Below are 25020 nucleotides of genomic sequence, written 5' to 3'. Positions count from 1 at the left end.
CTTCAATGTGTCTCTCCTATGTGAATTTGCAACGTACCCTGGTCAACTCCCTACTGTGGGCATGTGTCACTCCACCAGTGGTCAACAGCAACAACAGCAACAGCAGCAACAGCAGCAGCAGGAGCAGCATCAGGAACAACAACCGAACTGGCGAGCTGTGGAGTCGCGCGTCACAACCCGATGTCGTCTTTATTCTCCTCTTGTATGTGCGGCAGCGCGTAGCCAAAGGAGGGTGGTACAATACATTCACAGGCAATGTAATCTGAAGAAGAGATGAGCGATGGTCCTCCGGGCAACGGAGTTGATTCATAGATGTGGTGAAGGTAACAGCAGCTGGCAGAAACTCGGGTGGGCGGATGAGATTTGGAAGTTTGCGAGGTCCGGATTGCCGCAGCTGGCGCCGGACAGGACAGGGTTAATTGGAGGCAAACGGTTGAAGCCATTGTCCCGCAGTGGGCATAGCTAGGGTTGTGGTGATGATGGTGAACATATTTAATGTGTCAAGTTGTCACCAGAACAAAAATTCCTGTAGTCAAAACGGACTCACGCAGTCCGCAAAAGAACTGAAGACAGGGTGTTATCTCCGGGTCGGAGCTGAAAAAATCATGTGATAGCGAAAAATCATAGTTATTGTTGAGAACGTTTTAATTGCTGACATTTGAAGAAGCAGGTAGTGAACACTCGGCAGCGCAGACGGTGAGTAGGGGTGCGGGATAACCTTTAAAATTACCCTCCGTCCCTCTCACGAAAGCTTTGAACGCTGTTAAAGTGGCGCTGTTGAACCGGTGATTCCCTCTGTTGTCCGCTGTGATGCCCGTTCAACAGAAGGCCCTCTTGGAATAAAACGATGGAATATTTTGCAGGTACTGGAATGTCACAAAAGTGATAACGTTAGTAGAGGTCACAACAAAACATGATCGCAACGCAAGGTAATTTAGTAACAGGACAAGATCAAGGCATATGCACAGATTTAGTTAAGAAAAGGATAATAACTAATTGCAAAATCTTGCGATTAAAAATCGTAACGATTGCAAGTGAAAGGTTACAACAGAACTAAAGGGCATGCTTGCAGATAGATAATGCAGGGGTAGCGCTTGACAGCGGAGGAAGTATCCTTCAAGTATTCAGTCAGGGCGAGAAGTTTTTTCATGACTTTGAGGTACCGGCAACGCTCCGTGGTCGGCGAGGAAGACCATCAGCGGCGAGCCTACGCTGATATCTTTCTCTGTTTTCAACAAAGGTTGAATTTAGAGAACGTTTGCACTCACAAGTCCAGGATTCTTGGACGGAATTTTTAATATTGTAGGGTGCTGTTGAGGAAATATTGAAGGTAATGGTTCCTTCTTCCGATGCGTAGCAATATCTTTCTTTTAAACTTTGTCCATCGCTCGCATCGAGCAGTTAAGACTGCACAGATAACCAACGAGGAACTTTTTTGACGACAGCAAAAACGTTACCCTACTGGAAAAGTTGCATGCTGCAATAACCTTTTGCCATACAAACGTTTGTCATACAAATTTCATACAACTGCCATTCATATTTACGAAATCATAGAAGTGTCATACGGATGTCATACGATTTCACATACATTGTGTGACATTTGTATGACGAAGCCTGTATGAGGTTATTGCATAATAAAACTTTTTTTCAGAAGGGAAGTAGCAAAAAAAATCAAGCTTGCCGACGATAGTTATGCGGGTATATTAATTTGTATTGGGAAATCTTGCGATATATGAAAAAAAAAATTGCGTTCATAAACTATTTTACATTAAAATATGCATTTTTCTGAAATTTTTGCGCGTGAAAATAATTTCGGGATCTGCAAGGGTCCTGATTATCGGCTTGTTGACTATACTACAGGAGCAGCTTTGTTATAACAGTTCCGGAACCACTGCTACCATGTAATAAAGCTCAATACATCAGCAAAAAACAAATTTGACATGTAGCTGAGTGAAAGCTCTTTAAAGATTTAATACGCGCGTTTCTTTTTCTTCTTTAAAGCAGTTCTCGGTTAGACCAACCTTTCGCCAATTGGGGGGGGGGGGCTGGTTTTTGCAGAGGTTTCCTGTTTACGTTATGTGTTTTGTAAGCAGTGCGTTCCTGATTTTCCAACTTCAAATGAGTTTATTATTTCTCAGACCATATACTGGAGCGGTCTCCAGGGCTAAAAAGTTTCGACTGGAACCCTGACTGCATGGACCTTCAGCACGTTCCATTGAAGAACAATATTCAGTAAGTTGCATCGGTTACCAACTTACCTAATAAAAAAGAAATCAGATAGTGCCATTATCAATCTGCTTGTGGTCATGATACATTTCATTCACGCACTGTTTTCTCTGTTGTGTATTTTCGTTGCTGTTTTGGGTTTTCTATCCCTGTCGTGGTCATTGTAGGACTGCTGTTACCTGTAAATAAATAGCACAACCAACAAAACAGCTAGAAACTGCGGCCCTGGCAAAGTCACCAGAAGTATGCCAAACAGGATGCAGCGCATTGCCATTACGAAGACTAATGTAAAACATCATCGATTGGTCACTTAAAGCCACGAATAGGTCACCACATCGGGTTATTTTGAGGTAGTTACTACAATACTATTTGCACGCTCGACATTCGTTATCGCAAGGTCGTGTTTCAGTTGGCCGGAAAACCACGAATAAGAAAAAAAAAAATCGAGACTGCTCGCGGGTTGCCAGCGCCACTCATTAAGCACAAGAGGAACACACGATCGCCCTTGTTGCGACACATGCGTGACTGCTGGCGTCGATCCCGCCTCCGGTGCGTTCCCAATTGCCTGTGCACGTGGCTTGATTTGCCCCTGTCAAAACGCCGCGAGCGCGATCGGCAGTCGGCCGCCACGCCTGGTTGGCGAGCTCTGCGTAAACAAGCTGGCCTTCTCCGATGCACATGCGACGAGCACGGCCTTTTCACGTGTTCGTCTATAGCCAACGTTAAGGTATCTTCGCGGGCTTGTGCTCGTTATTCCAGGCAAAGGCCTCATCGTGACCACCTGTATAGTTTTTCAAAAAAGAGAAGCAACCATCCCCCTTCCTTCCACACCGATCGCTTACTATTGCGATGCGGTAAAAGATATAAAATACAGATAAAGGGGCCGCTTTTGTAATTGTGCGGGTGACCAGCTGTACGCAGTACAAAACGACCGAGGCTTCGGTTTTTACCGAAGATGTGTTTTTCCTTTTTTTTAAATTACTTTCCTATCTACATTCTGAATAAAAATTAATCAGCTTCTAATAGTAAAAAGACGTCGCTTATTGAATGCCTTCCTTGGGTCGGCTGACTGGTGTTCTCTTTGGAAGTTGTAATTAACGACCACCATGATGTGCTCAGTTAACTATAAAACGTACGTTTGTCTTCGTTGTTAGTTTTTGCTTCGTGTACAGTAAGCGACAATTTTTGTTGGCGATAAGTGATAAGTGTTAGTGTGTGAAGAATAGATGGAACTGCAACGCGGGTGGATCGGTTTGGTTATGGGGGGTTTAACGTCCCAACGCGACTCAGGCTAAGAGGGACGCCGTAGCGAAGGGCTGCGGAATTTACCAGCACCCTTTCTTCACTACATAACAACGTTTTTTTTCATGATGTTATTGATAGTGGATATCCGCCGTAGTGGATTAGTGGCTATGAAATTTGGTTGCTGGGCCCAAGGTTGCGCGGTCGAATCCTTGCCGCGATGGCCGGATTTCGATGGAGGTGAAATACGAAAGCGCCCGTGTACCGTGCTATGATAGTGCACGTTAAAGTATCCCAGGCAGTCTAAAGTTTGCGGGGATAACATGGCCGCGGCTGGCACCAGACAGGGTTAATGGAGGGATGTGGGAGAGGCCCTTGACCTGCGGTGGCAGTAGTCAGGCTGATGACGATGATAATGAAACTAACTAGGAGTCCTCCACCACGCCGTCCCTCATAGCCCGCGGGCCGCTTCGGGATGTTAAACCTATCATACCATACGATACTAATAATAGTGGGTTATGTCTAATTCTGACGACGCCAAAAAACAGGCGACTTCACTGATGCGCTTCTACTGGAAACGAAAACGCATTTAGATGCTTTTGAAAGCCGTGCCCGTGCTATCAAACTCTAAGCTGCATTTTTAAGAAGCGTGAAATTAAATTTTTATTAAAGAAAGTGAAAAGTAAATAATTCGCCTAAGGGACCATATAAATAAATGGGCCGACGATTACGGTACTCCCCAATGCGAAATTTGAGCGCAGCTTGATTTTGTGATATACTGAGGCAGAAAACTTAGGTGACCCTTAAGCTACCCTTAAGAGAACAATGCGAAACACTGTACTCAGTACTCAGGATCAAGCTGCGACCAGCAGTTTTGTAGTAGATCTTACACTGATCCGAACATAAACAGCCACGCACACGTGTGACAACTAAGGGGTCCACAACCTTTACTCGAAGAATCGCCTCACTTGGGCAACGCAGTCCGTTCTTTTTTGCACAAACCTTAATGCGTTTGACATAAAACCGAAAGGTTGCGGGGGTATTCTTAAAGGGACTATGAAACAAATTAATTGAGATTACGTAAAGATAGACAATCCATCACTCGTCACCCCAGCGAAAGAATTTTCGAGCTAGCATGAATAACAACGAAGTTATAGACGGTTAAAAATCACGCTCCTCCTCTTCCCCCTCAACTCATACGCGCGGAGCACCAAGAAAAAATAAAGAAAACAGCTCCAGGACTGGGCTCCGCCCATGAATACGTCATTCGCTGACGTTCGGTTTACGGCTTCCGGTTGTCGCACTCCCGAGGAGCAGCGTGCGTCGGCAGCGTCTCTCCGGTCTCGGCGCTTTCTTTGCTCCCGAACTCCCGGCAGAAAGAGGTGGCAGAGGTAAATTGGAAACATATGCGTGAAGGCAATGCCCTGGCCCGCGCTTGCCCGAGGGGGTCGCGCGGCGCCTCGAGCAGACGATTTTCACCGCTACCGGAAGTGTGCCCGTGACGTCGTAGCTGCCGCGGCTCGAGCGAATGACAGCGTGTGGTGGCCTACCGACGTCATGGGACTAGTGACGTCTGTTTTCCCGGTTTTGGTTTCAAAATCGCTCCTTACGAAGACACCAATCGGCCCGCGAATTTTAAAAAACGCGATTTTTAAAAAGCCATAATAAATTGCCGGCTCAGTTCCGAAGACTCATACTTGGTGTCAGTGCTTCTGAGCATAACTTCTAACATTTACAAGCGTATTTTAATTCTTTTCATGGTCCCTTTAACAGGAAGTGGCCGGATTCTTCTCGAATAGAGCAAACTGGTTTATTTAAGGATACAAGAATACAAGAAGTTACGGATACTACAGTAAGATAACGGTCCTTGATACGTAGGAGGTTCGGCGGGTCTGCAGGGTTGGGAGGGCTTTTCCGACGCGTCTCGTTTCGTCGGCGTCTCTCGGTCCTCTGCTGGGCCTCGCTCGAAGCATCCGTCGCTTCGTGCTGTTGCGTTCTGGGCCAGCCGAGCGGGACGCGTGCCGACGTTCTAGGCGAGCCGAGCGGGACGCGCGCCGGCGTTCTGGGCAGAGCGCTAACAGTATTTGCCTGCCACCGCATGTACCGCAGTCGCTAATGCGCAGGTGGTTGCAGTGCATGCTCTAAGCATGACGGCTGTAAACGCGTTTAGGAAGTCATTACGCAATTGCCCGCGCAAACTGAGTGCGACTCAGCACCCTCCTTCTCCACTTTCCACCTTAAGATTCACCAGGGTGGAAATTTGGGCAAGTCGGTATTGATCCATAACATAAGAGTAGCGCAAAACCAGGACGACGGACACAAGGGGAGAGAACACACACCAACAACACAGGCGCTAACTTCCGACTGACGAAGAAAACCAAACCCAACCAAGTGAACGGAACCTGAGCAAAAGTAGCGCATGCGCTGACCTAAGAGAAACAAATCGAAAAAAAAAGATGCGATAAAAAATGCGATAAAAAAAAAAGTGAGATCATGGATTTTTTGAACCCAAGAAGGCCAGCTCTCGTTTAGACAAGGAAATGGACGGAGTACTAACGCAGTTATCTTGTAAGGCAGCAATCTGTGCAGCTTCCACAATTTCGCGAGTTAGCTTATCTCTACTCTTAGCAACGACTGAGCATTTGTCCAAAAAAGGCACGCACTTGCAATCTTTGCATTTCCTTGTCTAAACGAGAGCTGGCCTTCTTGGGTTCAAAAAATCCGTGATCTCACATTTTTTTATCGCATTTTTTATCGCACCATTTTTTTTCGATTTTTTTTCTCTTAGGTCAGCGCATGCGCTACTTTTGCTCAGGTTCCGTTCACTTGGTTGGGTTTGGTTTTCTTCGTCAGTCGAAAGTTAGCGCCTGTGTTGTTGGTGTGTGTTCTCTCCCCTTGTGTCCGTCGTCCTGGTTTTGCGCTACTCTTATGTTATGGATCAATACCGACTTGCCCAAATTTCCACCTTGGTGAATCATATTTCTAGTTCCTCGGACATCTTTCTACATGTCTTCCAAAACCCAAGTGTGACCGTATCCCTGATTGCCGCTACGCTTTGCAGAGCACGGCCTGTTGCTTTCTGCATCCGCTCCGGTATTCTACCTGACGATGTGAGACGTCTTTTCATTGGTTTTAGTCCTTCCGCTGGACACTGCCGAAGGGTCTGCAAGATAATCAAGTCAGAGTGCCACCGTTACGCACGACTTTTGAGAGTGATTTTAGCCGTGCAACTGCAACGTACACTGGAACCAGATTCCGCAAAACGCCAGCTTCGTAAGCATCTGTTATTAGCTGACCGTACAACCGAAGCCCTCTGGCAAGTTCATCTGAAGGATCTTCGCTCCCGGTGCCCCCCTAAGTGCCCTATCAAGGTGAACAAAGTGTTCGTCCCTGACGGCGTCACGATTCCCCAGGACGTCATGCGGACGTTGGGCCTTGGTCCCAAGTTTGCAAGGGAATCTCCGAAAGCTCCGCATGAACTGCTCTCCATGGTGCGACGTGTATCCCGCCTGGCCGACCAAGAGGACTCTGGTCGGCGCATCGCCGATGGTGTGGACGTCCTTTCTCACTGTAAGCCTCGCCCCTCGAAAGTCAATGTGAATCGCGTCCTGTCCTTTCTAGCCGAACAGTCACTTTGTGTCCTCCCCTCTGACAAAGAGGGAGGTTTTGCTGTATTTTCGCATGATACATTCAATGAGAAAGCCCATCGTGCTGTGACAGAGGTTTTTGAGGCTCGTAGGAAGGTCTCGCTTCCCAAGCTTAAGGCACAAGCCATGAAGCTATGTGACAAGCTCAATCTTGCAAAAGTGGCGAAGAGCATTGAAAATAGCAAGCGTCTCTTCTTAGAAGTGTTTTTCAGCGCAAAGACTCACAAGGTTGATGCTGCCCTTAGGGTAATAATTTCTGAACAAGACACTTGGCAGAAGTCAATAGCTCTGTTTCTCCAAGAAAAACTTAATATTTTGCCTGTCAATGACCCGTTTTTGTAAGAAATTCAGAACAAGTTGTTAATGCTGTGAAATTGTTGTCTGACAAGAGCCTTCTCGGCTTCTCCATTGACGTTAAAGATTTGTATTACTCCTTGCCTCATGATAACCAACTTACCATAGTTGAAGAATCGATCCTTCATTACGGTGCGGTGCCATTTCAACATGAATCAGAGCTCTCTGTTGATAGTTTCTTGGAACTGCTGTTGTTTTATCTGCGCTCCACCTTCATAAATTTTCAAGACGTTCCGTTCATCCAAAAACAGGGAATATGCATTGGGTCCTGCCTGGCCCCCGCACTTAGTAACCTATACCTTGCACACCTTGACAGGATCCTCCAAGACCGACTTGCTAATTCTTGTGTGGTTAGAATCTTCAGATTTGTTGATGATTTTCTCTTCCTTGTTAACTGCACACCTTCGAACTTCGAGGCCGTTACTTCAGACATTTTGACCGTTGTACAAGGGTGTTTTCACCCGCTACTATTGACTAGCGAAATGCCTACTGACTCAGAGATAAGGTTTCTCGATATTCGGCTTAAATTCATGGACAACTACGTTTGCTGGTGCTATTCACCTCGCGCCAACAAATCGCTTCTACCTTACACATCAGCTCATTCTAAACTCATGAAACGAGGCATTATTAACCTCTGCATGGAAAACGCCTTTGAAAAGTCATGCCCCCATCAATCCACATCTAGCTTTCATCAACAACTCGCGAGGTTCCTCGAAGCAGGGTACCCTAAAGATTTGGTGGGTTCAGTCGCCGAAAACCTCCTGAAAAAGAAGCTCCGGAAAGAACCTAACACTACAGAAGAAACGAGAGGCAAGGTGGCTGTCATTCCTTACGTCCATTGTCTCGCGCACAATCTCAAGAAAATAGGGAAAAAGGCAAACGTTCGCGTGGTGTTTTCAGCTCCAGAAAAGCTCAGTGTGTTATGCAAAAGGTCCGTGCCCTCCGCTCATAGCTCCCAAAAGCAGCAGTGTACTATCCGCCACAGGAAAAGATTTGTTAAATGTACTGAGGGCATTGTGTACAACATTCCGCTCTCCTGTGGCAAGCAGTATATTGGGCAGTCCGGTAGGTGCCTGAATGATAGGCTTCGAGAGCACAATAATAACACGAAGACTTATACCGGCAGCAATCTAGCTTTGCACTGCAAAGATTGCAAGTGGGTGCCTTTTTTGGACAAATGCTCAGTCGTTGCTAAGAGTAGAGATAAGCTAACTCGCGAAATTGTGGAAGCTGCACAGATTGCTGCCTTACAAGATAACTGCGTTAGTACTCCGTCCATTTCCTTGTCTAAACGAGAGCTGGCCTTCTTGGGTTCAAAAAATCCATGATCTCACTTTTTTTTTTATCGCATTTTTTATCGCATCTTTTTTTTTCGATTTGTTTCTCTTAGGTCAGCGCATGCGCTACTTTTGCTCAGGTTCCGTTCACTTGGTTGGGTTTGGTTTTCTTCGTCAGTTGGAAGTTAGCGCCTGTGTTGTTGGTGTGTGTTCTCTCCCCTTGTGTCAGTCGTCCTGGTTTTGCGCTACTCTTATGTTATCCACCTTAAGCTTCCACCTTTCTCTCTTTCACCGTTGCCCCCTCCTCTGCCTTCTCATTCTCTCCTCGATTCGTTATCGCCCTACTTTCATCCTTCGCCGTGCTCTTCGCTTTGCTATGGTTCTGGCGGTTACGCTGAAAACGACGACGACGCGCAAGCCATGGATGGGCGCCTGAAAGCTAAGCTCTAAAATTTAGTGTACACAACACAGCACAAATTTTGGTTCACTAAAACTAAGAAACCGGCTTTATTCGCGGAGTCTAATACCCTGCATTGAAAAATGTTAGTTTTTTTTTTCCGCGACGCTGAAGAAGGTATTTAGTAAGAAATGCCAACATTTAAAGGACTCCATTCATTCGCATTTAGGCTGTCGTCATGCAGTTTCCCGCTTCCCCATAACGAAATTCTCTGATTGGCAATTATGTGATGACATCATCGGGTCACGTGACTGCATCTGACCAGTCAAAGGGCACTTCGAAATTTGAAATTCCCAACAAAATTGCTCCCAACCGTTGCCAATTCAATGCAGTTGCCGGCAGCCCACCATGGCGTCGCGCATGATCTATACGGGAGCTCGAGAAGAGCAAGCTGGGTCTCACCAGCCCCACCGGTGGCTGTGTTTGAAACAGCCACCTGCCGGGGCAGTGGCGCATCGCTTAACCGCTGCGTTACTGCGCCACTAAGGGTATGGGACCCCCTGCGATTTATGAATGCGATTGAGAGCGTCGTGTCGTCATCACCGCGTGACTAGCGGTGGACCAATCATAGGGCATCGCCAAAATTGGAAATATGAGGACCCTCAAAATTTTTGTTTTGGCCCACCCCATAAATTGATTAAGGTGGATTAGTGGGTCGGATAAGTATAGTTCTAAAGGGAATCCAAAGGAATGCAATCGAACATTCTAGATGGTGATGGCTAGTGCTGGCCCTATGAGGGCAATGGAACCGGTTGCTAACGGAGTTTTGGTGGGAAAATCACAAGAACCTTACACACTCATTAGACAGTACAGAAAGTCAGACCAAATGCTGTCGGATGTTCTTTAAGAGTGCGGTTAAGAAGGCCCCCATCTTTTTATTTCCTTCAGTGAAAAAAAAAAAGGAAAGGATCTCGAAGCTTGTCAGAGAGCGAAAAACTAGAACATTTATTCCTTCCCAGCTGTTTGCATACAGGCGGGAACTGGAATTAGACCATGAGCGCAGCTTCGCACGAGAGATGCAGAAACAAGAGCGAAGTCCTGCCATTCGTTGCGGAAGCCATGCAAGCGTCTGCACAAGAACGCAGACAGAAAGCTCGCCGACTGTTTCTGATGCCAAGCCAAGTGTCAACGTGGAGCTCTTGACCTAGACCCGGTCATTCCTGCTCGCTGAACTTGCCCCTTCGCCGCGTTAAGTCTCGAAGCCAAATATCCAACACAACATTTAAATGTCACCAATCAAAACCATTTACTTTTTATCGCAGTGACTGCACAGCGTAGAAAAGAAGACACGGGAGAAGGAACGAACAAGGTCGTAACACTGACTTCCAGGATTTTTTTTTATTCAAAGCGCACGTGTACGGCATAGAAAAAGCAGTATCTTTGTGCAAATGCACGAATTGCACCCAATGCCTTCTTTTACGCATACCCGACAGTCTTCATGATTCTGAAAACAAAGCGGTAGGTCGAAACTTGCGCAGAGGACGCCCAGCGAAAACATTAATTCGGTCTGGACTGTTTACATACAGAGCATAACCGGAGTCAGGCCAAGTGCAATAGCTTCGCTCCAAAGAGTTGCAGCAGTACGTGCGTCCACACTAGACAACTAAAGAGTGCAGAGAGTGGATGCGAAAGCTGTGCATGAGCCCAGCAAACAGGGGCACAATGCCGCACTTACTTTTCTAGGTGTTATAAGACTGCTGCCCTCCATCTAAACCCGGCCGAACCTGCCCATCTGACTTTCGCGTTCCATCCTGCTACAACTGAAAGTCCTTAGCCTACCTACGCGACGTTGACGCACACCGCAGTTCATCGCGCGCGCGATAAGAACAAGTGGAATGAAAGAGTGCACGGGAACGGTACCTCCTGCGGCTCCCCGGACTCGTCGGCGCAGCAGCAGCCGCTCATCAAATGTCCTCGGTGTGACCAGCCGCGAGAGCTTCTACGCCGCCGTGTTCGCCGCCGTTGCTTGGACGCGCGCCCGCTTCGCGTTACCAAAATACTCGGTCCCCGCCACGTGCCGCATTCGGCGGATGCACGTTGGCGTGTGCATGTCTTCGCGAGCCTCTTTGTATAACAACATGCTCTTCCATAGTTATTGGCAAAGTGGTGCGCTTTCCGTAACTTATGGCTCTGTTTGCTCCGTTGCTGTTTATCTGTTTGCTTTGTAAAGAGAGAGGAAGAAGGAGAGCAAAGGCAGTGTTCCGGTCGGCTATTTCGCAGGGGGAGGGGATAATGGGAACAGGGAATGTAAAAGAGCAAAGGAGAGGGAAAGAGGAAGTAAGGGAAGAGGAAGTAAGCTCGTTTCGGTGCTATTTCTTTCACTCACCTCCTTACGGGAACTGCGTTGCGCTCTTGTAGTTACTTATGGTAGTGTTTTTTTTTATTGCAAGAGTGCTCGATTACTTAGCAGTGCCTCTCGATTACAAAGTTTGTTATTTAGTTTTATTTATTTGCTGGCAAATAGGGGCGATATCAAAGAGCGCAGCATATCATAGGAAGGGTACTCTGTTTTAGCAAACGACAAATTGGTCTGATCTGGTACTTATTTGATCTTGAAGCTCGCAGGGGAGCAGTACCGACTTCGTGGTTCTTTACAGAAAAGTGCGGCAATTGCGACAAGTAAAAGGCCCACTTTAAGCGAAAGCACTTGAATTAAATAAAGGTGATTGGAGGATTAGAATACGACATCTGGTCTGAGTGATTCCACATGTTGTAGGCTTCTAGAAAACAGCCAATAATTCACGCCGTTTCAGAGCAACAGAAGGAAAAATGGAGGAGGGAAGAGGGGAGGGCCCGTCTTCCTTGCACAATGCATTTTTTACTTTCCATCGTTCCAAAAACGGGAACCAAAACGGTTTTCGCCCAGGAAACGCGTATATGTTGATCTTTCCACCACCCGCCCCGTTTCTGTCTTCAATATGTCCCTCATAATTAAAACTGCGCGAACAAAAACAAGGACACGCTCGAGCAAGAAAACAGACAACACACACTGCGCTTGTGTGTGTTGTCTGTTTTCTTGCTCGTGTCCTTGTTTTTGTTCGCGCAGTTTTAATTATGAATGATTCAAACCAACTAGCCCGCGAGAAGATACTTTTGGAATATGTCCCTGACAGATGATTTTCGGGAAGCCATAGATGCACCTTGCTGAAATGGCCGTTGTAGATGTCAAACAGCTGATGTTAGCACAGAAAGGGGTTACGAAAAAAGAATACGAAATTTCTTGCATGTGTAAAGAAACCATGAAGACTTTGTGATATGCCTATGACAGCGATATCTTTAGACGAAATTTGTCTATTGGGGCTGAGAAAAAAAACAGTAATCGCAAAGAAAATATTAATTACCCTTGAATATCGATTTTTGATAAAAAAAAAAAAAAACAAGCATTACGACGGCGGTGCCTTTGTAGATGTCGATGTGGAGGTCGCCCAGGAGGCGACCGCGGCCACGTTTATTTGACGGCTGCCGAAGAGATGATAGTGGCGAGCGGTGGCGGCAGCGTCCGGCCGAGGCCAAGATCCCGAGCGTTCTCCTCAGCGCCTCAGTAGGCTGTGAATGATTACTGGAATTAGTGTGGTGCACCGGCGTCGAAGCAGAAAATAGGCCGCCGCGGTGGCTCAGTAGTTATGTTGCTCGGCTGCTGACCCGAAAAACGCGGATTCGATCCCGGCCGCGGCGGTTGAATTTCTTTGGAGGAGAAATTCTAGAGGCCCGTGTACTGTGCGATGTCAGTGCACGTTAAAGAACCCCAGGTGGTCGAAATTTCCGAAGCCCTCCACTGCGGCGTCTCTCATAGCCTTAGTCGCTTTGGGACGTTGAACCCCATAAACCAAACCAAACCGAAGCAGAAAATGCGCATGGTGTTGCGATCCCCGATCGCCCTTGCCTGCCGCTAGTAGGAGGCATAGCACATGTTTGAGGGAAACTATACAGTGTATCACAGTTCTGAGCCACAGCCAGCGGTCCCCAATCCACCTCTCCCTTTCCCCTCAGTAAAGTTTATTCCACTTCACTCCACTCGGGTTAGTGCCTCCGATTTCCGATTCGAATTTGGTTGCTCAAGCTGGCCGCTGGAAGCAGAGAGCTCCTAAATATTTCTATTCTAAAAGAGTTTCTACAATATCAGGACAGGTTGGAATGACGTTTTAGCGACCATCGCCATCGAGGCACCGAGTGAGCGCGAGCATCGAACGCTGGGGAGGCCTCGAGGACGGCGAACAGCTCGGATGCTTCGCTCCTCAGCCGGCTAGGCCTCGCCGGGGCGGCATCAGGTAAAGTGACCTCCCACGACCAATCTGGAAATGTTGTGACACTGGACAACGCCGGTTTTCCGTTGTCACGACGTATCAAGTCCGTGCTGGCTACACCTGTATTTCTTTTTTTTTTTTACCTTGTCCAGCGCATGAAAGCTCCGTTTTCAGCGAAAGCAGCGTTTTTTGTCGCCAGACCGCGGTGATCTACAGATGCAGGCAAACTTGAATTTCAGTATGAGAGCCACAGGAGAGATATCACGCCAAAATGAAGGCGCTCTTGCGCCCGGCCTGATAGCTCGCTTTATTCACCAGAGGGGGTGGGGATACGGACAAACGTACACAAGTGATTGACATATGCGCAGTCGCACTTTGGGAGCACAACACGGTTCGCGGGCGGCGAGCAATCACACCCTCTTTTCGCCTGCGGGCCGTGCACGCTTGTGCGGTGTGCGGGTGAGGAGCCTCCGCCGCCCCTCGTCTTCCGACAGCAGAGCCTCTGCGCGATGGGACTGGTGGTGGGAGGAGGGGCCGCGCGACGATGGCCGGATCAGAAGTCGGAGTCGATGGAGAGCAGGATGCGTCCTTCCTTCTCTTCCATCTCCTGCGGGGCGAAATTGAATCTTTTAGCAATGGGTGTGCATTTATGTGAGCACAAATGCGATGTAGCATGCAGGCTAACAAACGCGCACAAACTTTCTGGTTGTAACAAAATGTTGTTGTCTTATTATCGCAGTTTACAAGGCTGTTCACCTCTTTTGCCTTTCTACGCAGATTCGTACGCTTCCATCGCCATGCACTTTTGCCCTCTTTACCTTTTTACCCTCTTTTATCCTCTTTCCTGAAGGGCCGCCTTAAATGTCCTCCCCATCTGCTTGTTAAAGCACTGACCCTTAACAGTCGGCATACCATTGCCAGACCGTAGGTATGGCCTTCGAGAAAGCTTATTAGCTGCCACAGAAAACTGTTGTAGATATGTACCGACTGGCTTGACAATAGAAGTTTTTACAATGAAGGTCCAAATTCTAGCGCCATATGATGAGAAAAAAAAAGGAGATGTTTTCTGTCTCTCTCTTTTGCTATGATATGAAGAGCAACGTAAAATCCTCAGAGCATTGCACTAAGCCACATTTCCACACAAAAGCAGAGAGGCGGAATGCCTGCTTTGAGATCCCTCTATGCAAAATCGAATCTTTCCTAGAGGACAACCAGGAATTTCAACGAGTGTACTCCATCAGCAGCGGAAGGCATGACTTTGAATTTTGTGAATTATTAACGCGTATGCATGAGTACATGAGCTCTTTATTAAGTTGTTGCTGAGAAATAAGCCCACATTGTTAATTTAACTAATACAGTGATGTTCCGAGTAAATCTAACATTTATTTTTTACGTTCAGGACTGTCAAGTAAGAACTAGTAATAAGAATATAGTATAAATTCAGAACTTTATTCCCGACTCTCACAGGCGGCGTATAACCCTTTCCGACCTGCGTCCTCAAGGGAGGACAAAATATATTTCAGACAAAAAAAAAACAAACAACAGTAACGGCAGTGCGAAGGTTGAACAGCGAAGGCCAGAAAGAGAAGCCAACCCAGAAGCCAAATTCAAGGCTGTTGCAACCACTAGACCCAGGCGTCCTCTTGTGACAAGCCGCCATTGTTCAGTAATTTTTACTTTTGATGACTCTTTGACCGATGAAAAGTTGAATAAGCCTGCGAAAAAACTCTTGTGCGGTAGAGTAATTCAGGATTGGAATGATTATTACTACAGCAGTATCTTGCTGTTCTAAATAAATATACTGTCTTTTTTTTTGCATGTTTCTGAGATGCAGGTGAGTGTAATAACGAAGCTCAGAACTGACACTTTTTTATTTATTTTTTATTCACATACCCTAAAGGCCCTTTTCGGGCATTACATATGGGGGGTGTACAATTAGAAATAAACAATATTCCAGACAATTGTACAGGCAACACAAATCCAAAACCACAGGCTAAATCGGGGGAAAAAAAAGTACAGGAAATTCAAAGTTGATAGGACGCAGGAATAGAGGCTTCCTAATCCGAATTTATTTGTAAAAAACATTTTAGTTTGTGCACAAAGGCGTCATGATTTGAGGTGAAGACAATGCCATCTGGTAACTTGTTCCAATGATGGACGGCAAGAAGCAATGGTGAATGACTAAAGAGTTGGGTGCGTGCAAACACGGGTTCGACTTTGAGAGCATGATCTAAGCGCGGAAAGATACGGTGGGCGGGTATAATATAGCATGAAGCGAAAGAAGATGGACTGTGATGCAATCTGTGAAAGTGCGATAATAGTGCTAGTATTCTTCTTTTTTGAAGTGATGATGGCTTTAGCGACGCTTTGATTGCCGTTATGCTGGAATGACGTGAATAGTCCTTAGTTATAAATCTCGCTGCTTTATTTTGTATTGACTACAGTTTGTGAATTAAGCACAATTGATGTGGGTTCCAGATTAAGGATGCGTATTCCATTTTTGAGCGGACGAGTGTAGTGTAAGCTAAAATTTTGGCGGCAGGATCAGCTTGGTGCAAGTGACGTCTGATGAAACCAAGTGCTTTAGATGATTTACCGACAATTGCATCGATTATGGTTATTCCATGTTAGATCAGACGAAAGATGAACACCAAGGTATTTGATTGTGGAGACATTCTCAATGGGAATACTATTCATGGAATAACAGTGATTTTGAAGCTGATTATTGCTGGTGAATGTTAGTCTTTGTTTTAGAGATGTTAATTTACATTTGCCACTGTTCACACCAAGAGTTGATTCTGTGGACGTCTTTCTGCAAAGAGTTGGTGTCGTCAGGGTTGATAATCTGTCTATATATAACGCAGTCATCAGCAGATAATCTAGTAGTAGAGGTAATAAATTCACTTATATCATTATTGTAGATCAAGAACAAAATTGGTCCAAGCACCGAGCCTTGCGGCACGACAGATTTTACCACGGTTGGGGAAGAACAACACCCATTTACACAAACATATTGATAACGATTAGTAAGAAAGTTAGTAATCCAGGTAATAATATGCTTGTTAATGTTGAGAGAATTTAGCTTCAGTAATAAACGATAATGGGGTACCTTATCAGACGCTTTCGCGAGATCAATAAATATAGCATCAATCCTTAATTTAGCGTGCACGGCATGATGAAGGTCGGTTATTAATTCAAACAACTGCGTCTCACACGAACGACCATGTAGGAAACCATGCTGGTTTGGGGAAAAGAAGTTGTGCTCGGTTAAGTATTTCATTATGGCAGATGATATGGTATGCTCCAATAGTTTGCAAGGAATACTGGTTAACGAGATAGGTCTGTAATTTGTTAGCATGGATTGGTCACCTGATTTAAATATAGGAGTAACACGAGCAAGTTTTTACGAGTCAGGTACGCATCTGGTATCAAGAGATTGCAGGAACGAGGCAGTAAAAATGTGAGATACAATAGGGTTTGTTAATTTTAGCAGTTTCGGGCATATACCGTCTGGACCAGGCGGCGAGTTAGTTTGTAGTCTGTCAATAGCTTTTTCTATCCCTTCAGGAGTGATGATAAGATTATTCATGGAAGCACTAATAGAAGTGAAGTTAAGATCAGGGGGGATTGGCATCTCTTCAGTAAATACGGAACTGAAAAATGCATGAAATTCTGTTGCTGCCTCTGATGGTGCAAGGTGTTCGTCATCCTTTATAATTGATAAATTTGTAGCTGAAGACTTGGGATTTATTACTTTCCAAAATTTCTTCGTATTATTTTTTAATAAAGCCGATATATCATGATTAAAAAATTTGTCTTTAGCTGCTTCAATTTCTTTCTTGCATGCTGCTGCATGATTCCTGTAACGCTCCCAGTCACCATTCGAGGCAGTCTGTTTTGCTCTGGAGGATAAACGCTTCTTTTTATTGATGCATCGCTTTACTTGTGAAGTGAACCATGTATTGCGGTTGATGAGGTGATGGTAATCTTTGGAATATATTTATCTTTCAGTTCAATTAGCTTGTCATGGATCGTTCTCCAATTTTCCGCGCTTCCACGACAAAGAAATGTGTTTAATAATTCTTCGGAAAATGACGATAGTTCAACTGCTTGCGCGGTACTGGGTTAAACAAGTCTTATTTACACCGCTGCTGGAAGAGCATGTGTGCCTGCGTACTTGCGTGAGGTCGTCCTCCTCCATGGCGTACATGGCGTAGCTCTGTGCCGCCGCGGCCGCGGCGTCCGCGTGCAGGCTCTGCGCCTCGGGCGAGCCCCCGGCCCCCACGGCGGCCGAGGCCGCAGAGCCGTGGGCCTTGGCCATGGGCTCGTCGTCTTGGGGCTCGTCGAGCGCGTCCTCCAGCTCCAGCTGGAGCACCGAGAGCTGCTCGTTGACGAGCCTCGGCTGCTGCAGGCGCTGCAGCTTGTCCCTGTCGCTGCGCAGCACGTCGGCCACGTCAGGTGCGCGCAGTTGGTACCGGTAGACCAGGTCGGCCGTCAGCGAGACGCCCTCTGTCCAGTGCGGCTCGCGCAGCGCCGCCCGCGTGGGCTGCTTGCGCCGGCGTTCCTTCATCTCGGAGTCCGTGTCCTGACGGAAGAGCAGAGACAACAGTTGGCGTCACTCTGTCTGTACAGGAAGCATTTCGCGGAGAGGGTCTACGCCACAGAACAGGACCTTCGCCGTCGAGCTGATCACGCCGTATGACTATGGCAAACATTTCGTACTATGTTTCGTAATCTGCTATCTTCTTGCTAATGCCAATGCAACGACGCAGACAGAAGTCAACGGAAAGCACTCCCCTGTTTTCTTTTTTTTTTAAGGCCAGTCCTTACAGCAGTAAGAAGCATATAGTATTTATGCACGGTCGTGTCAGCGATGCTCTCACACGCGCACACGTACAGTCGGGGACAAAAGTCAGTGGACCGCATGTTCCGTAAACGAACCCAATAGCTCTATTATTAGCCGCCGTCTGGACACCAAACTTGTGAAAATGAAAGACCTGTGCTTTCACCCCCACTATTGTGGACTGAAGTTCAGTAAGGTATGTTGCCGGTGTAGTTGGATTAGCATCTTTAAACTTGGAATAAAACCACCTTGGCGCAAACAATTTCACCTTGGCGCCTGTCCGTTGTCTCCTCGTCTCCTCGTATGCGAAATTATTTGCGCCAAGGTGGTTTTATTCCAAGTTTGAAGAAGGGGGACTCAAGTCGGCGGCTAATACTGACGCTATCAGCTTCGTTTACGGACCACGCGGTCCACAGACTTTTGCACATGTTCAGACTGTTTTGCAGACTTTTGCACATGTTGCACATGCTCAGATGGCTGCGGCCAAGAGGAGACACTGTAACTTATCCCGATTTCCTGAATAAACGAGCGCTTATCTTCATTGTTTAATGCTTTGTGAAGCCACCGCGGGGAGTGAAAACTGCACTAGAAGCCACATGAAGGAGACGCTTGCGACTGCGGGTGATAGAGCGTCGCGTGCCATTGATCACGGTTAATAGCCGCTTAAACAGGTGTGATTAAATGTCTTATTTTGGTCTGACTAATAGAATTAGGGCGGTTAAGTGCAAAATAAAATGGTTAAAGAATTCATAAAGGAGCAAACATTCCACATATCTCAAATATGGACAGTTAATACTAGAGAAAGAATGTAGGTTTGATTACCTGCCAATGTGGGAACTATTTCTGCCAGCCTTTATGTGCAGTATTTTCTGCACGCAAAACGAAATGTAAGAAGGTAGGAGATTTCAATAAGACAAAAACAACAAATATTCGTAAGACAAAAACAACAAATATTCCAGCCCCTTGTCCTATTCACGTCTCTCACAGCTACAAGTTTAAGGCCCTGCCGCTGCTCTGACGTAACAGGTCATGAGCAGATAACCTCTATCAGGCATGCCATGTCTGCAATACCTGCAGAGTATCATACCACTGCAGTGAAGCAGGGAAGGAAAGGTGCAGTAACTGTCTCCTTGTCGCAAACAGAATTAACCCGACCATGCGACGAAGCCTTTCACCGTATTCCATTACCTGAGTCCTACATCAGCTGCTGATAGATTATACTTCCGAATTCCCTGGCCTCAGCCATGCAACACTGACTACTGTTTACTTCCTTTGGTAGCTACTGCGTTACCCTGATAGATAACGGGTTGTACGACACACGTCTGAGCAAGTCCGCTCCTTCCTCTCAAGCAGCTGCAAACGACCAATGCGCAGCGGGTGCTCACCTCAGAGGACTTTTCGGAAGAGAACTGGCTCTCCGAGTTCTCGGACTTCTCGAAGAAGGACGACTCGAAGGAGAGCGAGACGGAGTCATCCTGGTGCGTGTCTTTGTCGGTGCTTTGGCTGTGGCGCCGGTCGTCCACGTCGGCGTTCGCCTTGGCTCCCGCCCCGAGGGCGCCGCCACCGCCTGGACCGCTGAACTTGGTCGCGTACTGCTTGAATGCTCGCGTTGGGCCGCCGTCCAGGTCGGTTTCCGCTACGCCGGCGCCGCCTCCGGGGCCGTCCTTGAGACCCGAGATGGTCGACGGACAGCCCGCCTTGTCGGCCGACTCTTGCAGCGGCTAGAGAAAGACGACGCGTGAGTTTCCTAGGCACACTTCTTCCGGTCTCGTGCATGAGATTATCATCGCTTATGTAGTAGCAACACGGTAGATAGAGAGCAGGCAAGATGACTCTTGACAGCACTCGAAGAATGCGTGAGAGGAAAGCTTCAGAGTGCTGAGCAACGTATAGACCAACCTTTGAGACGAAGACAAGCCTTCCTGTCGAAAGGTTGTTCCATCAACAGACTAGGCCTTTCCTCTCGTCATTCTGTTCCCAGTTCATGCTGTCAAGTTATTGCGTCAGTACAATGGACTACTGGCATGTTCTTTATAGGAAATGAATTGGTGACGATGGATGTGCATTTTTTATGTAAGAAAAAAAAAACGTAAGCAATGCTTACCACTGAGCAACGGTAGATTCAGCGACAGCTGTGAAAGTATTTTTATTTGACGATATGTTGAGGTAGAGATTATGAGAGCAGTTTCATATCTGTGTAGTTCTAGAGCTCTCTTTTTAGCACTGCTACTTCGACTAGTTCTCCCCTCCAGTCCACCGCTCTAGACGCGCAGCTTTACCGATGACCCTCCTCGGGCCGCGCGTTTCGCAGCAGCAGCCGCCATTAGAACGTACTACATTCCCCTGCTCTCGCCATACTCTCTCTCCTCCTTGCATGGCAGCGATCCTCCCGATGGCTCTTGTGGTAACCATCCATATCTTGCCCATTCTTACGTTCTCGCCCCATCCTCCTCCTTCCACGGTAACCACCTTCAGGACGATCCCCGTGGTAATCACCCTCCGATTACGTCTTCCTACAACCTCGACATACCCTCCTCCTCTCAAGGCATCCACCCCCCGAGTGGTTCCTATGGCAGTGCACCCCCCGGCTGCACCGACTACTACGAAACCAACGAACGAGAGCTTAACAGCTGTCACTATAAAAAAAAATGGGGGGCGGTACGGGGTGGTAGTCCTAAGGAAATTAAGATTGTGGTATTCACATGCAATCATGTCCGCAGAGCTGCTTCCCGTCTGCATTCGTTCAGCCATGGGCGCCATCATCAAGCTGACACGTCGTGGAGAGTACGAGCGCAATGTCATCATGGGGCCAGGCATTGGGCTCCTTCTTAAACTACATTCACGATATTAGTCTATTTGATTGGCATAAATGGGTGAAGGAGGCGATCGTTTTTTTTTTCTCGTGCCTATTGACAGATCCACACTGTTCACAGGAAAGTGAAAGCAGGGCCCCTACATTTGCTGAAACGTCAGCGAGGCCATTGTGCGTCCAAGTTGCGCCGTACGGGGACAGGAAGACGGTAAGTGAAAGATCTTAAAGCAGCTGGCTGCTGCGCCGGCCTACCTTCCTCAGCGCGTCGTCAGAGATCTTGTCCGTGGAGGCGCCGGTGGGGGCGCCGGGAGTCTTGGCGTCCGCCATGGCGGCCTCCTGTCCGCCTGCCGTTCCACCGCCGACGGGTGGCTGCTGCCAGAGCGGCATGAGCGGCAGGGCGCCGCACTGCCACATGCCCTTGGACTGCGGCCCGTCGCCCGTCGGCAGCGAGGGGTACAGCGGCACGCCGCCGACGTACATCACTGCGGGGGGCGAGTAGAATTGGGACACAAGACGTGAGAATAAGCTTTCTACGACTTTAACAACGTGCGCCGGAACGATGCTTATGACGATTGACTAAAATTTGTAGCTCGTAACCTGTAATGGAATTTTTTGCTGCTCATTACTGAGCGTGACCACTGAAACTCAGCAAGATGGCATTTTGAACTGAGAAGTATCATGAAACCATAAGCCGCGTCGGCGGAAGCAACCATGATTTGCTGCCTCTTTGCATAACACATCCGTCATGACGACGTGCATCATTCGTGAAAGAAAAAGAGATAACTTTTATTTTTTAGCTCATGTCCGAGCCTACTAAGTCCCTATTTTGATTCGCTAGGCTTACATTTAGCCAACAGGGAAACTTTCTATATGGATGGCGGGAGGAAGACCAAAAAATCTGGACAAACACTTCTAGTTTGCACGGCTGTCACCACGTGCCGCGTGCCGCGTGGCGGTGAACACGGTGAACGAAGCAAAATTCATCGCACTTCCCGCCACAACCAGCAACAAAAACTCGCCTAGCAGCGCAAAAAAACCTTCAGGGTGTCTCCAATGGAAAGAACGAGCAGGCCATTATAACCGCGGGCCGCCCAAATGAGGGTCCGTACCGGGTATAAGGAAAGGCGCCGTGCCGGCTGGCGAGTGGGCGCCCCCCAGCGGCACGTAGGTGTAGGTGGGTATGGCGAGGTTGGGCACGAACGCTGCCACGTTGTCCGGCTGCGAGTTGACGAGAGACGCGGCAGCGTGCAACAGCGGTGGGAACGGGGCCGCAGACGCAGCGCCTCCGGCCGCCGAGCCTGTTTGAGGGAAAGGGCGCCACGTGTGAGGCCAAGACGTCCATTCAAAAGTTAGGGTATCGATCAAGAAGGTGCAAAAGAGGCCCTTATCTTATCTACATCACACTTCATAAATGAAAAGGGGAAAGAAAAAACTGCAGAGTATGTTTACTAGATTCGAATCAGTGAGAAAGCACAACAGCAGCAGAGGGAGAATGATGAAGACGACGCTCTGCAATACACAGCGTGATAGTGCGGTGCAGTTTATCACGATAGCCTCACGTTGCGGCCTTTGAAGCTGATCTGTTCGCGCCACCGCGGGTTTGTCTCCCAGCCGTCGATATTAACGTGATTTCTTCTTCTGCCTCTTTTATTCTGTGCGCCCGAGGTGCACATACAAGAAACGATTTTGCTAGGCTCTGAACCTCGGGATTAGTGCTTCTGCACTAAAAAAAAAACGCAAAATCATGGAAGCACATGCCCCGCCCTCCTCCTGCGATGCACACACAAAAAAAAAAAAATGAGAGAAAGAGGAGTGCACTTAAGAGAGTGAGCTACAGTGTACGTTTTTATACGTTTGTCTAAACGTTTGTCGCGCTAAGATTCACAGATTTACGGACGCGTAATATCTCAGAACGAAGTCAGGCGCAGGAATATAGTGTTTTACTTTATACACACTCAGACGAGCCTAATGTCCAGACCACCTGAACACTTGGGAGGTATACTACCCAAATGATGGTCTTCAGTCAGGACTGCCTCGACAAAAGAGTCACCTGGATCCCGACGATTGCTGACTCTCACAGTCCACACCACGTCTCGTTGCCGTATAGGGCACGGCCGTCGCCAAGCTTTCTCCTAGCGGGGTTTCACTCGACACAAATGTTATAGTTTATTTGACCTTCATACTATAGCACCGCAGTTCAACGCTGGTTTTCTACAATAATTATCATCAGACCACTCACATCCACTACAAGAAAGTGGCCTCTCCCAAAGATTTGCACTTAGCCCTTTCCCGCGCCTACTGCAGCCACCCTACCTCAATAAATTTATTAATCTGCCCAACCTGACTCTGCGGGCTCCGACTTCTGTTTCCTTTCCTTGGAGTACGCTCGTTACCCCAAGTGACCAACTGTCATTTCTTGTCCTCGTGACATGTCCCGTCGAAGTCTCCAAAAGACGCGCTTCGTTCCTCAATACACAAAATTTACCCTCATTTATGATAAACTCAGTAGGCCCGGCTCACCGTCAGCGGCCGTGCTCTCTCGGCTGGGCTTGTTGTGCTTGTGCAGGCTGGAGTTGACCGGCGGGGAGCCGCTGCGCTTGAACCGGTGGCCGTCCTTGGCGGCGCTCCCGCAGTAGTCGTCGGGCGCAGCGCTGCCCACGGGCTGTTGCTGCTGCTGTTGCTGTTGTTGCTGCTGTTGCTGCTGCTGCTGCTGCTTCATGTGCTTGTGCGCGAGTCGGTTGTGCTGGAGGAGCACTTCCTCGGTGAGCGGTGGACAGGGCGGGTATTTGTCGTCTGCACTGCCTCCTCCCGCGCTGCCGTTGCGGCTGCTGCCGCTGCTGCTGGCGCGCATCTGCTGCTCCTGCGGACGTGGGTGAGGAACGGCCCGAAGACATCGTGAGGACGTGTCTGGGCTATGCGTTGCGGTTCGCTCAAAACTATTAGGTGCATCTTTCTCTTAACATACTCCGCTAAGAAATCATGCCGTACTCCTGTAATAATACTCCTGTAATGTGCGTAAAAAAAAACAAAAACATCAAGCATGGTAGATAGTCAAATCCGCGGTATAGAAAAAGCGGAATTTTCGAATGTCCCACCTGCAACATCTTCAGTGACTGAGGAGCGAAAAGACTGTGCGCACCTTGACCGTTAGGGATTCGTTTCCAGAGTCGCCCGTGGTGACCGAGGAGTGCTTTCGCTTGGAGTCCGAGCTGCGGCCACCGCCGCCGCTGCCTCCGCCACCACTTCCGGATCCGCTTCCTCCGCTTCCCCCGCTGCCACCACTTCCTCCACTTCCGCCGCCACTGCCGTAGTTGCTGTCGTTGAGCGCGAAGTCCGAGGCCGACTTGCCTTCGGAGGACTCGGGAGAAGCTGCGTCGGGAAAAAAAAAAGCCACGCATGGTCGTGATTACGAGGTTAAGGTTGCTGGATACTACGGTACGGGCTAGCCTTGCGATTATTCTGCTGACATTCGCCACAAAGTAGAGAACCTTAGATATCAAATGCCGCCGTCACCATTTGAAGTACAGTTCAATGTTCTGAAAGGACTTAAGAAGAAGGCAGGAAGCTTCCCTTTTACTTATCCGGTTTTCAGACGGGTAAACAAAATCTGGCAGAGAACCGTGTTACACTCCTGCCCTGTTTATTCATCAGGAGCCAGCAACTTCTACAGAACATATGATTATAGCAGCTATACGCATGCATTTGGCAGCTTTCAGTTTTGCGCAGCTTGACCTACATTTTTAAAACCGTTTATGGCTGAAATAAACTATGCTGCGCACCTAAGTAAAAAAAAAAATTACGCGGGAACTTTCAGTGACAATTTTTCCTTGTGATAGAAGCTTACACCTGCAAAAGTAAATCTTTAAAGCTGAGATGACATCATAAGAGTGAAACAACAATGAAAATGAAAAGGCATTC

The 25020-nt window shown here is 47.7% G+C and overlaps 1 protein-coding gene, 1 long non-coding RNA gene and 1 pseudogene across 4 annotated transcripts in view; all 3 read right to left on the bottom strand.

The window, feature by feature from the left end:
• Positions 1-243: 243 nt before the first annotated feature.
• On the bottom strand, positions 244-11251 carry LOC149364971 (uncharacterized). Its single transcript, XR_016289241.1, has 3 exons — positions 11064-11251; positions 2259-2405; positions 244-866 (listed from the first exon to the last, which is right to left on the bottom strand). It is a non-coding gene; the product is annotated as an uncharacterized LOC149364971 (long non-coding RNA).
• A 2429-nt stretch (positions 11252-13680) lies between these two features.
• LOC149364969 (uncharacterized) overlaps positions 13681-25020 on the bottom strand; it is a 37712-nt gene continuing 26372 nt past the window's right edge. For all 3 annotated transcript variants that reach the window (XM_089574962.1, XM_089574963.1, XM_089574964.1), the window contains 7 exons: positions 24242-24471; positions 23623-23962; positions 22212-22400; positions 21355-21584; positions 19676-20011; positions 17625-18032; positions 13681-14054 (listed from right to left, as the gene is read on the bottom strand). In XM_089574962.1, the coding sequence (XP_089431088.1) occupies positions 14001-14054; positions 17625-18032; positions 19676-20011; positions 21355-21584; positions 22212-22400; positions 23623-23962; positions 24242-24471 (1787 nt within the window). In that variant the 3' untranslated portion in view covers positions 13681-14000. The remainder of the gene's footprint in view (positions 14055-17624; positions 18033-19675; positions 20012-21354; positions 21585-22211; positions 22401-23622; positions 23963-24241; positions 24472-25020) is intronic.
• On the bottom strand, positions 15211-16217 carry LOC149364970 (uncharacterized; annotated as a pseudogene).

Source organism: Amblyomma mixtum, chromosome 2 (assembly GCF_055824585.1).
Source record: "Amblyomma mixtum isolate Tamu chromosome 2, ASM5582458v1, whole genome shotgun sequence".
NCBI classification, from domain to species: Eukaryota; Metazoa; Arthropoda; class Arachnida; order Ixodida; family Ixodidae; genus Amblyomma; species Amblyomma mixtum.
This window is presented reverse-complemented; position numbering and strand designations above follow the sequence as displayed.